The 13,349-nt window shown below is 25.1% G+C and overlaps 2 protein-coding genes across 2 annotated transcripts; one reads left to right on the top strand and one right to left on the bottom strand.

The window, feature by feature from the left end:
* The first annotated feature begins 808 nt into the window (after positions 1-808).
* On the top strand, positions 809-7,397 carry LOC141534396 (leucine carboxyl methyltransferase 1). Its single transcript, XM_074253732.1, has 4 exons — positions 809-1,125; positions 4,361-4,544; positions 4,608-4,959; positions 5,300-7,397. Exons 1-4 carry the CDS (start codon positions 916-918, stop codon positions 5,502-5,504), a joined length of 951 nt encoding a protein of 316 aa, XP_074109833.1. The 5' UTR covers positions 809-915; the 3' UTR covers positions 5,505-7,397.
* A 345-nt stretch (positions 7,398-7,742) lies between these two features.
* Positions 7,743-13,347, bottom strand: Acadvl (Acyl-CoA dehydrogenase very long chain). Its single transcript, XM_074253731.1, has 7 exons — positions 13,105-13,347; positions 12,841-13,039; positions 12,528-12,746; positions 11,006-11,698; positions 9,986-10,342; positions 9,685-9,897; positions 7,743-9,229 (listed from the first exon to the last, which is right to left on the bottom strand). The coding sequence occupies exons 1-7, from the start codon at positions 13,173-13,175 to the stop codon at positions 9,092-9,094; spliced, it is 1,890 nt and encodes a 629-aa protein (XP_074109832.1). The 5' UTR covers positions 13,176-13,347; the 3' UTR covers positions 7,743-9,091.
* Positions 13,348-13,349: the final 2 nt, after the last annotated feature.

Here is a 13,349-nt window from a genome sequence, read left to right as displayed (position 1 = left end):
TTTTAAAAAATTGCACTTTTAATTTATTAAAATTTCTACAAGTCCATTTTTTTAATAATTTTTTTTTGTTATAATTTATTTGTTAAAGAAAGTAAAAAAAATTGTGAAATGACAGCTAAATTATATGAAAATTAACTTAGCAGATAGTTGATAATTTTAAGAATTTTTGTAACAAATAAATTATGGTAAAAAAAAAAATAACATTTAGCAATTTTAAAAAACTACAAATGGAATTTTTTAAAAATAATTTTTTACTCTAAATTTTTTTCTTAAAGAAAATTAAAAAATTGTCTATATGACAGCTAACTTTAATGACATTACAAAAAAAAAGTATCCCGTAGCTGGTGTATGCTAGCAGATTGCACGGAACACAGCATAGCTGATTCTAGATAGAGATTCTATCGCGCATCCGCGGATAGTCAAGGGCACAAGACGTCTCGTGGATACGACCCTGAGTAGCTCTGGCAGTATGGCCACTTCTCGGTAATCGGAATTCGCAGTGTTGTGCTGTGATGTGACCGTGTGACTTTTCTGACGTACATACGACGCACTGCAAATATATATTCATTACCAACAAACAAAACAGTTTAAAAAAAAATTCATAACAATCACTGAGACTAATATTAATTGATTTTTAACAATTAAAACTGTTTACATACCATAACTACATATTTTGTTGGATCTGGTCGGCGAACCAGCGGTCTGCACTAGTTATTGTTATTACATTACTATTGTATAGTGCGGATAGTGTGCTAGTTACTATTATGGCTCTTCGACGAGAGTAAACAAGTCAGCTTCAGCTAGCAACACTCCTAGTGACAGACAATACGTGTTTTAATATTAATATCAACAATTGTTTTTAAAAAATTAAAAATTTAATAAACACTAAAAGTATTTGCATACTTAACCTGTGAAATGATAAAAGATATGGTTGACGATGAGGCGACCCAGGCCACTAATGATGACGCCAGTGAGTGCAAAAGACACGCGGTGAATCTTGGATACTGGACGGATCCTTTTATTAATTTTTTTGTCCGGCAAACAATTCGAAAACCTCCAGAAATTAATCGAGGATATTATGCACGAGTCAAGGGGACAGAATATTTTATTGAAAGATTTTTAAAGGTATTTTTGTTTAATGTTTTTTTTTTTAGCTGACAGTTGATTTTTTTTTATTTTTATTGAAAATTCATTTTATAATAAATTTTTTATGATAATTAAGTCAGCTGACATTTCAGGAGTTTTAATGACACTGAAGTTGACAGATATATATGTATACAGATATATATTTGCTCCAAAAAATTATTTTTAAAAAATTGCATTTATAATTTTTTTTTATTTCTACATGTCAATTTTTTGTTCTTATTTTTTTTTTGCAATAATGTATTTGTTAAAAAAAATTCTAAAAATTATTAAATATCTGCTAAATCAATTCTCATAAATTTTTTTTAGATATTTATAACAATTAAATTATTGTAAAAAATTTCACATGTAAAAATTAATAAAAATTACAGGTGAAAATTTTTAGAAGCATTTTTTTATTGTAAATGATTTATTAAAAAATTTTTAAATTAACAGCTGACTGCTAACTTCAGTATTATGACTTTTAGAATTTTTTTTATTGAAAAAATTATTAAAAAAAAATTAATTGAAAAAATTTCACATGCAGAAAATTTTTAAAATTACACATGCAATTTTTTAAAAATCTTTTTTTGTTATAATTGAATAAATGAAAAAATTAAAAAAGTCGGCTAACTTTACTGTATATTTTTAAATGGAAACTTTACTGTATATTATTTTTAAATGGAAATTGTTAAAAAATTTCCAGGTATCTCCGACTTGAACATTAATTATTATTATTTTTATTATTTAAAAATATTTATTGATTTGTTTGTTTATTTGTTTTATTAATGACAGTATTTGTTGGTATAGAGCCTATAAAAATAATAATAATAGACGTATATACAACTTCACTGGTCAAAACATCTATATTGTGGTGGAAGCTCCGGTGAATGCAGACTTACAGCTGATAAAGTACTGGTAGAGGGGATGATACCAAATAGTGATGGAAACCTTGACCTGACCGAGGCCCTGGCCTAATTTTAAACTGTACCAGGATCTCACCTTTTATTGCGAATCATACAGACGTAGACGTATCCATATATATGGGTCAATGTAAAATCAATGACGGGATTACTATTTTCTTTCTTATTATATTGTCTTGTTCTTACATTTATTTTTATTTATTTTCTTTCTATTTAGTTTTATTTTCATTAGTGTGATCCTTCCTGAAGGAGTTGCGGGTTCTGCCGTATTTAAAGAATAAATTTTGCTGTTAATTTTTTAAAAATAATTTTGGAGCAATTAAATTTTCAAAAGATTTGTAATTTTAATTATATAAAAATTATTTACAAGAATTTATAAAAATTCTGTTTGAAATTAATTTTTTTAAACATTTACTATTTTTTAAAAATTAAAATTTTTTAAATGGAGTGTAAATTTTTAGCGGATTAAAATAATAAATTTCATTGCATAAATTCATATTGATATATTGAAAAGAAAAGCTCTTCATGGCTGATTGATTGTAATCTGGGAAGATTTATTCCGCGATTTAGTCATTTAAACGTTGGAGAGAAAATAATAGAAAGCAATATAAAACATAACGAGGTTTTAAATATTTTTAGTGGTTTAAATTAAATTTTAAAAAACCTTCTATCATAAAATTTAATTAAATTTCACTGAAAAGCGTTTGCTTTTATTATTTATGGACGGAAAATTCATTTTGATTCAAGGATTGTTTTATAAAAAGTAGTTGAAAATAAATCAGTCTACTAGTACTACGTTATTTTATAAAATAACAATTATTAATATTGTCAATTTTACCTCAAAAATATTATTTTAGCAATTAGAATAATAAATTTGAAATTTTAATTTCCAATTTGTTTTTATATTATAATTTATTCGTCAGAAACTAAATAGTTTATTTTGTAAATAAAATTATGTAGTATTTTGACCTCCATTAATTTAGGTTTATATTTTTGTGAGAGTCTAATTTACATAAAAAAATATCGAGAAACAAATAGAGAATTATAGCTTAATTTTTGATGAATTATATTTAAATATGCTAATTCTAATTTTTTTATATAATTAATGTATCAATTACTTAAAATTTAACTATTGAATTTAAAAAATAAAAATAAAAAATTCGTACCATAAATTTAATTAAAAACAGAGAAATTGATGAATTTTAATTGTGCAATTAACAACAAATGAATGAAATAAAACAATGATATTTCGTCCGCGGTAGTATTAACTTTAAAAAGCCATACTATATTTAATAATGGCTGTAGAATTATTTTTTCACTTCAATTGGTTTGTAATAAATTTTATAAAAATGTTTGAAGCCGAAAATGATACGCTAAAAAAATTTATTAAACGATTAATGCTGTTAATTTTTTTTTTAGCTTTATGACAATAATATTGCAAACATTGATTTTTTAAAGCTTTAAAATAGTTTGAACTTTACTTCTATATAATTACGACAAAAAAATATAAATAATTTTTTATTATCATTGCAGCATAATGTGTATTAGTTTATTGATTATAGTTTGAATAATATTACAGGCTTGACGAGTTGAGTTCATGATTGAAAATGTTTTATTAAAAATTATACAATATTCTTCCATTAAAAGATTTCAAGCAATAATTTATCTTGAACCCAGTTTTTGGACAGCGTTCAAATTTTAAACACTTATAAATTAACTCAACCTGCCAAACGAAAAAGAGTATTCAATTTTATAAAATTTTTAAGAAAAATATATTCATTTTTTTTTTATTTATAAAAAATACTTTCTGTATAATCAAATTTTTGCTAAAAGGTATCACAAATCAATTTAAATTTTTAGTAAAAAAATGAAATCAGTAAAACAACACTTTATTTATTAAGAGCAAACTGGAATATTGTAACATTGCCACTAAAATATTCCTTTATTGAGCTTTCAATGTAAAATATTGAATAATATTGAATAACTTTGATGTAGAAGGAAAGGTTAATTAATTTTTGAAGCATATGTATTTTCACTTTGCGCACAATTATTAAACTTGTTTGTAATGTGACTTACTTTAAACGAAACAAAATGTTGATTATAAATACGAATGCTCTCGGTTAATTAAGAGCGAAATTATTGAACAAATGCGCCAGGCATCGGATATCTTTTAAGTTATCTACATAATTTCCGGGCAAAGTCTCTCAGACGAGATAACATAAATGACAATTATTTAATTATATTGCTTTTTTATTCAAAAAAATTGCAACTTTTTTAATCAAATAAATATTAATTATTATTACTTTTTTTTTCAGCTTTCCGATGGTAAAGGACAAATAATAAATTTAGGAGCTGGGTTTGATACACTTTACTGGCGATTAAAAGATGCAAGAAAGAGTCCACAAAATTTTGTAGAGCTTGATTTTCCAAGTGTCACTGCTAAAAAATGTTATCATATTAAAAAACACAAACAATTAATAGACAGGCTTAATACTGAAGGTATTTATTTTTGGAAAGCATAAATAGTTGTAATCAATGGCAATAATTAATACGAATTTTCAGATGGTGAGATAAAGTTTTCAACAACGGATCTACATGCTGCAGATTACCATCTAATTGGAACAGATCTTCGACACATATCAGAGTTATCAAACAAATTAACGCAAGCTGAAGTCGACTTTAATAGCCCGACATTATTTCTATCAGAATGTGTTCTCGTTTATATAGATAGTAATGCAACATCTTTTCTTATTAAATGGCTAGCTCAAAAGTTTCCCAATAGTCTATTTGTTAATTACGAACAAGTTAACATGCGTGATAAATTTGGACAAGTTATGCTCTCCAATTTACGCTGCCGTGGTTGTTTATTAGCTGGCGTTGAAGACTGTGAATCACTTGAAACTCAGCAAAGACGGTATTTTTATTTTTTTTATTAATAATTTTATAAGGGAATTTTTTAGTAAAAAAATTATTTAATACTGAAATTAAAAAAAAAATTTTTTTTCTATTTTTTTATAAAAATAAAAAAAAATCTTGCAATCTTTTTATAATTAATAAAAAGCCTTAAAGTTATTAATTATTTATTGATATTAATATCAAAATTAAATTTTTATTTTTAATCTGATTTAAAATTCACAAAGAAATAACATCAATTATTAAAATTTTAATTGCCTCATTTTATTTGCATTTAAAACTACATATACATTGTATCATACCGTGACATATTAATAACCCAGTAATTAAACCAATTTCAGTTTTACAATAAACGGCTGGGAAGGTTCAAGTTCATGGACAATGGTTGAAATATATGACTCTTTGCCAGAGTCAGAGAGAAAGAGAATCGAGCGGATTGAAATGTTGGACGAGAGAGAATTGTTGACACAATTATTACAGCATTATTGCATCGCTATTGCTTGGAATGGCCCGATGTTCAAAAACATCTCAATAGCCCAAGATTAATAATGGCTGTAATTGAAGAAGCCTATCATTAATAAACTTAATGATTTACAATAAATATGATAAAGATAAATAAGACGTGGCGTTACTCCAGGTTTAAATGAATAAATAATATAAAGTGATGTAATTTTTGAATTTTCACTGTCAGGTACGTGAAAATTTTGTCCGTCAGCTTTTATCCGTAAGCGTGATAAAATCATCGTTTGAGATTGAAGTTAAGAAATTTTTTTTCTTGAAATTATTGAAGATTTCTTGAAGAATGCTGGTAAAAAATTTTTTTAGACTGATTCATCATTAAAAATCAATATTATAGATAAACTAATAAATAAATTATTACTATTTATTATTGATATTGAAAATTTAGTTGGCAATTGACAATGGTTATCAATATTAGGATTTTTGAGTCTTGATATAGTTTAATCTTTGTACTACTTATACCTCGGAATAGCTTTTTTTCTGTGATTTTATAGTAATTCCAGTGGAAAAGTTTATATTTAATAATAAAAGTATTTTTAATAATTATCATCGGTTGTGATGATTAAATTTTTTATAATTATAAAATAGGTTTTGTTTTTTAAAATTTTAAATACTTTTTCTCTAATAGACACTTATAAAGTTTAAAATTTTCAGTGGCCTAAGCTGTATTTTTAAATTTCTTGTAAACTTTTAATTTTTTTTTAAGTTTCTATTCTAAACAGTTTCAATCATAATTAAACTTTGTAGAATCTAATTATTTTATAAAAATTATTTTGTTATACATTCTAGAGATAATTTTCAGTAGAGTAGAAATTTTATAATAACTTTTAATTGCAGCTGCCCGTCATTTGAAATTATAAAGATAATTAAAATTACTTTTTTTATATTATTTAATTTTATCGTTATTTATTGCTTGAAAGCTTGTTACTAATATGAAAAAAAAAAAATAATCATAAATTTACATGATAACTTTTTAAAGTACTATTTGAAATGTTTACATAGATTAAGTCTAATCTCATAAATGGTTCGTTCGACTGCCATTTTTTAACTCAAGAGTTTATTATTTAACTAAATACTTTCATACATGGTAGGAAAAAAAATTATTGGCTGACTTTTTTTTTTTTTTTTTTTTTTTTTTAAGCAAAATATTCGAGAAAATAAAATCATTTTCGGTAAAATAAATACTCATTTAGTTTGTAGAAAAAAGAAGAAAAAAAAAATTATAATGTATATTTAAAAATTCACCCAAAAAAATGATTCATTAATAAAGAATAAAATAAATCAATAATGAGACTTAAAAAATGATAAATGGAAAATCAGGGTTTTGGATTTATTCAGCATCAAAAGTTAATACTAATAAAAAATTAAAAATTTTTGCTCTGATTTAAAATAAAATAGTCTTGCTTTTTTTTTTAAATTATTTTTGGCTGTTACAAAAATGTCAATTAAAAATTGATTAAAATTACGAGTGAAAGTAAAATTTTTATTTATTTTCTTCTCTTTTAGAAAGTCTAAAAACTGCGCATGCTCTAGCAAAGTACCTGCGCAGTAAATGTTCCATCAAAATTTAAGTTATCTAGTGCCATTTTGTAGAATTTGAAGCTATTTTTCCCCGCATTGATTGCAAGTAAATTATGAAAAAATTTTGAGACAAAAAGTGATTAAAATTGCAAACTGAAGTCAGAATAATTAATTTTATAGCACACTCTTTTTAATTACAATTAAGATGTTTAAACGTTGTCCGAAATGCTTATCCTTGAACCTATCCGCTATGAAGAAATATAACAATCATAAAAAAAAAATTTCTCAAGTAAATGGTTAAAATAAAAAATACGTATATTTTGCTGTTACAATTATTGAAAAAATATATATACCTGGAGTAACATAAATATTCAAGAAACGAAAAAAAAAAAAAAGAAATATATTTTTCTGAATAAAAATAACAAAATAAATAAAAGTGTACGTCGAATATAATCGCAGTGTCTCAAATGTCATAAAACTATAAATTATATTTTTTGATGTGGTAAGACTGTTTCAGACGTTATTCTTGTCAATCATAAATGCGCAATTTTTTATTGTGTAGATATACAGTAATTATTTATTAATTTAATATTTTAATTATATATCACCAATAATTAAATTATTTTACGATGAAGAAAGTGCGCAGTCGCTCAAAAGTTATCCAGCCAAATCAGTTTCATCAATTTTATTAATTAGTAAATTAAATAAAATAATTAATCAATTATAAAATTATAAAACAATAAATTTCAACGAATTAGCACATGCAAATTTTTTTATTATAATGCACCAAAGATTACACGAGCTGTCTGCCAATTAAAAAATGTTTTATTCTTTATAAATTAAACATTAATATTCAAATTTAGCTTTTTCATTTTTTTTACTAGCAATTTATAATTATTTTATTCGATTATATGTCAGCTGAATATTTATTTCTTCATACAATGTAAATAGAATTTTTTTTAATTATTTTTTTCTTTTAAAGAATTTTTTTCTTCTTAGTAAAATTTATTTTTGTAGTCACTTAAGCATTTATTTACTTAAAATTAAAATTCATTAATTTATGCAGTTCAAATTTAAATTTTATAAGTTTTGCGTGCCAATAAATTCTTGAATGACTTCCAAAAAAAATTTTTAAAATTATGCAGATCTATTTATAAAAAATAAAATTAAAAATTTTGGGTAAAATTGCAATGATTAAAATTGAGTTCGATTTAAAAATAAAATATTCAGCTGACGTAGTTCTATAAAAAATTAAAAATAATTATTTTGTTGTTTTAAAAAAATTTTTATAATTCCTATAATTTTTTTAATTTATAAATTATTAAGTTTATTTATTCGAAATAATCATCGTCATGTGCTTCCATTTAAAGTTTAAAATAAAGTTATAATCAAAGATTATTTAACTTATTGAAAGATTATGATTAAAATAACTAATTCTGTTAAATAAAATGTAAATTGCTTAAAAACTTTAATTGCGTAAAACAATATACTTTGAAATTAGATTATAAAAATTTGTTACTTAAAAATTTTAATCTTAATGAGTGAGTTAAATTAATAATTAATTAATGAAAACTAATTACTTTCTTATGATAATTAGTCTTAATATTTATAAAAAAAATAAATAAATAAAGTTTACATCTTTGACATTATGTATAGTCCTATTAATAAACAAATTATTTTATTATGTGGATAAAATAGTAAAATAAAGGCTGTAAAATGCAAGTAGAAAATTTATTTTTTTACGATACCAAACTTTTATTTATATACAATAATCTAATGTTGGCTTGAAAATTAAATTTGTAAATTGCATTGTTAATTAATACCAATAATATATATTTTTGTTTTTATAAATATATCAACTATCTAAAAAACAAATAACATTTTGGAAGGCATCAATAGGCACATTTTTAATTATTTATAACTTATAACATTATTAGTTATTATAATCTCTTTTCTCTTTTATCAATAGTCTCTTTTTAAATTTATCCCAATTTTATTGATAGAATTTTATTTTTTAATCAATCAATTGTAAAAAAATTAACAATTAATTCAATAAAAAATGAGTGAATAAATTAAATATTCAAATCAATAATTTAAAAACCCAATGGTGTATTTTGTGCGCATTCACCAACTTCGCATACGTTTCGAGATATAGTCTTCATTTGATTGAATATCTCTAAAGATTTGTCTGATTTAACAACTTTTAAGTTGTACGCTGTACGACTTGCCGCCTAAAAATAAAAATAAAGTTATAAAATTATCCAAGATTAGTTTGATTAATTTTTTTTTAAAATAAAATTTTTACACAGAAAAAAGTAAACTGTAAAAAAGTAAAATCATGATTTTAACAATAACTATGTAATATTTATCATTTAAATGTTACAATTTATTTTTTGCATGGAAGAAAATACTGATTCCAAAAAAAAAAATTTTTTTTGGAATCGACGTATTTTTTCGAGAAATGAGCAGAAATGCAAAAAAAAATTTTTTCTTCAAACTAAAAATTTTTTTTGGACTTAGAAAAAATTATAGAATTTTTATTATACGCTCTTATGGCATTCGAGATGAGTTCCGGGAGCCCTAAGGGCGTATAAAATTTAAAATGTTACAATTTATTTTTTACATGGACGAAAATTTTGCAGTTTATTTTTTCCGTGAAGACTAAATAAAAAAAAAAAACAATTACCTCACTGCACCATACTTTAGCCATAACTGATTCATGTTCAGCACTTGGTATTTTATTATTCAACGATTGACTAGCTCTGCTCAAAACAACAACAGATGTATACGTATCAATAGCAGCTTGAGCTAATCTGTTTAATATAAACTGTTCATTAACTATTCCACGCCCGTATTTGATTAAAAGTCCTTCCACAGTTTGTCCGAAATTTTCGATGCTCTAAAATAATTAAAAAAAAAAAATAAATAAATAAACAAATATTAATACTCTTGTTGAAAATTGAAAATTTGTTAAATTAGTGATTTACTTTTCCAGTTAAATTAGCGCTTTCTGCAAGAATAGGGTGCAGTAAATGAGCAAAAGTCGGGGTTGATCCCAATCCAACGGCTTTGGTAGCGCGCTTGGCGGCTTCTTCGAAAATTAACCCCAAGTTAGCTGCTGGGTTTTTGAAAGCTCTTTGGAGTTCCTGTAAGTGTCCTCCAGCATGCTGGATTCCTGTTAACGCGACAAACAATCGCAGAATGTCATTGGTTCCTTCGAAAATTCTGAAAATACGCAAATCCCGCATCACACGTTCCAAGCCGGTGCCCTTCATGTATCCCATTCCTCCAAGGATTTGGATAGCCTCGTCACACACGTACCAAGCTGATTCGGAAGCGAATACCTGTTGATCAAAATATAAATTATGTTCTGCTAATAATAGATAAAATCCATTAAAGAATTAATAATAATAATAACTAGCAACCTTGCAGTCATTATGTGACTACTCTCTTAATTTTACAGATTAATATTTGACTTAGAATTTCATTGACGTGAACAAAAAAAATATAAATAAACAAATTAACAATTTGTCAAGCGCAAATTTCGAATATATCGAGATAAAAAAATTTTTTTTGATAAAAGAAAATGTATTCTTTAAAAATATTGAGAGTATTGTTTTTGTATGAAAAAATAGTCGAACTAATCAAAGTAAAGCTCTTCGTAAATTTATCTATTATGATAGAATTAAATATTGATAATAATTACAGTAGATTTTGAATTTTTTTTATCAAAAAAATTAATACATTTTAAATAAATTCTTAAATCAAGAAATTTTTTTTTTAGAAAATTTGTTTTTTCTTAGTGTATTTAAAATTACTCCGAAAACTTATTATAATAAATTAACTATCGTTGAAAACCACGGAAAAGCTTGAAAAATCATTAATTCAAGTCAAGATTTTAATGATGATATTAAATTTAACTAAAAAAAATTTGATTTTATCATATAAATATCCAGGGAACAAAATTATCCTTATTTTCTTATATAAAAAAATAATAATAATAATACCTTCGAAATAGCAGCTTCTAATTGATACTCCTGACTACCAAGATCCATGTTACCCGAAATCATGTATGCGAGAGATTGCGTAACATATTGATGCATCGACATTCTTGCTATTTTTTCTTGAATACCTCCGTATTGATTAATAGTTTTGCCGAACTGTACCCGTTGGTTAGCGAATTCAAGAGCTTTTTTAATACAACTCTGCATCGTTCCCGATAACGCAGCAACCATACCAAATCTCCCGTTGTTTAAAATATTCATAGCGACTTTGAACCCTTGACCTTCACCTACCAACACATTCTCGGCTGGCACTTTGACATCCTCAAAGAAAACTTCAGCGGTGTTACTGCATTTAATGCCCATTTTTTTTTCCGGTGGCCCATTTGTCACACCGCTGAATGCACGGTCTACAATAAACGCCGTTACCTTTTCCTTGGTCTCACCGGTTACAGGATCTTTCATAGGCACTTTAGCGAAGACGGTGAAAATGTTTGCCAAACCCCCGTTTGAGATCCAAATTTTACTGCCATTCATTACATAGTGGGTCCCGTCCGCGGATTTTACGGCCCGGGTCTTTACAGCACCCGCGTCTGATCCACAACTTGGCTCTGTTAGGGCGAATGCTGCGTACTCGCCATTTGAGACACGGGTCAGATATTTTTCCTTTTGCTCTGGAGTTCCGTATAGTAAAATACCCTGATGATTCGAGAAATAATTAATTAATAATCAATTAAATTGTTTGGTAAATATTTTAAGTGAATTTATTTAATTAATTGCGAATTTTAGGTTTAATTTTTTAGTTAAATAAATAAATAAATAAATAAAACTAAATCCTAAGTTCAATTTTGTAGAAAAATTTTTAAAAACTCAATTTTTTTCTTTTTGTTACTATTTTTTATAAGATTATTACACGGAAAAAAGTAAAAAGTGTGAAAAGTAATTCTATTATTTTTTTTTAAGTCCAAAAAAAATTTTTAATTTGAAGAAAAAAAATTTTTTTTCATTTCTGCACATTTTTCGAAAAAATACGTCGGTTCCAAAAAAAAAATTTTTTGACTTAATATTCGGATAAAAATTACAATTTTACAAAAAAAAAAAAAAAAACTGTATTTATCTATTAATATTAAAAATAATGTTTTATTTTTAAAAAGTTTCAAGCAAAAAAAAAATAATATCATTAGATTTTATTCTACTAAAATAAAAAGTTTTATCATAACAGCGATAAAAAATAATTAATTATAAATTCAAGATCAAATTCCAATCACAATCGTATGTAAACAAATTTAAACCGTTGATTGACAATGATAATTATAATTTATTATCAGTCAACTGAGTTTAAAAGTATAAAAATCGATAATAAAGTTTATTGTTATTTTTTATGTCAAAATATATTTGAAATAGTAAAAAAAAATTTTTAATTTTGAAAAAAAAAAAAAAATATAAATTTTACGGCTATAAATCGGGAAAAAGCGAGTTATCAAATAGAAAATGAAAGTAGAATAATATCGGAGATCAATGAACTTACTTTGAATCCAATACTTTGATGTGCGCCCAGAAAAATACCGACACCTAAATCATTCTGACCTACTACCTCGACCAATCTCGCATACTGAGTGTTGTTCAGTCCACTACCTCCGTATTTTTCGGGCACTTGAATAGAAAACGCTCCTAGATCCCACAGTGTTTGCTTTACTTTGTCATCTACATCTGCTGTATCGTCGTTTTTAACTGGGTCATTAACTTCCTAGGTCACAAATAGTCTTACAGTTTTATAATCCAAGTGCAAACTCATGAATATGTATTACGACATTGAATAATTAATAAAATGAATGAATTACCGCAAAAAAATTCGAAAAAGGATCAACAAGCATTCTTAACGTCTCTGATTGATCAGAATTCAGTGCTTTTGGAAATGGAATGACTTGCTCTAGTTGTAATTGACCTCGGAACAAATTCATCGTAAATGACGATGATTCTTTTTTTTCCTTAGTCTCCTTTGTGGAATTTTCCTTCGAAGCTGTCTGGGTCGCTAGACATCTATTAATTTTTAATAATTATTAAAACAAATAATAAATATAAAACATAAATTTTATTGGACAAACCTTGCGTTCAATTTAACAAATTTATTAAAGTGCTTTGGCGTAAGAGATATTATTTTTGACACAGACAACATTTTTGTACTTTATAATTTTTTTGACGCGAAAAACTGTCACAATTTATCTTTTATTTGAAAATTTTTCTTTTATTTTTTATCGAAGAAATTAAAAATAAAAATCGAAATTGAATTACACTCGCAGCAAGTCTGATTATGACTGAAAATTGTGATCTTCAACAGTAGTGTGTGTTT

This window comes from Cotesia typhae, unplaced genomic scaffold (genome assembly GCF_013202065.1).
Source record: "Cotesia typhae breed Kobodo isofemale line unplaced genomic scaffold, CoteBio_Ctyphae scaffold_13, whole genome shotgun sequence".
In the NCBI taxonomy this organism is placed as follows: Eukaryota; Metazoa; Arthropoda; class Insecta; order Hymenoptera; family Braconidae; genus Cotesia; species Cotesia typhae.
Note: the sequence above shows the minus strand (reverse complement) of the source record. Positions and strands in the feature narration are given on the sequence as shown.

Bases quoted from the DNA above. Each gene is read 5' to 3' on its own strand.
- LOC141534396 (XM_074253732.1), top strand. From the start codon at position 916: ATGATAAAAGATATGGTTGACGATGAGGCGACCCAGGCCACTAATGAT. The intron at 1,126-4,360 runs GTATTTTTGTTT...TTTTTTTTTCAG, and splicing joins TTATTGAAAGATTTTTAAAG to CTTTCCGATGGTAAAGGACA. The intron at 4,545-4,607 runs GTATTTATTTTT...ACGAATTTTCAG, and splicing joins AGACAGGCTTAATACTGAAG to ATGGTGAGATAAAGTTTTCA.
- Acadvl (XM_074253731.1), bottom strand. From the start codon at position 13,175: ATGTTGTCTGTGTCAAAAATAATATCTCTTACGCCAAAGCACTTTAAT. The intron at 12,747-12,840 runs GTAATTCATTCA...TTTGTGACCTAG, and splicing joins CTTTTTCGAATTTTTTTGCG to GAAGTTAATGACCCAGTTAA. The intron at 10,343-11,005 runs GTATTATTATTA...TTTGATCAACAG, and splicing joins TAGAAGCTGCTATTTCGAAG to GTATTCGCTTCCGAATCAGC.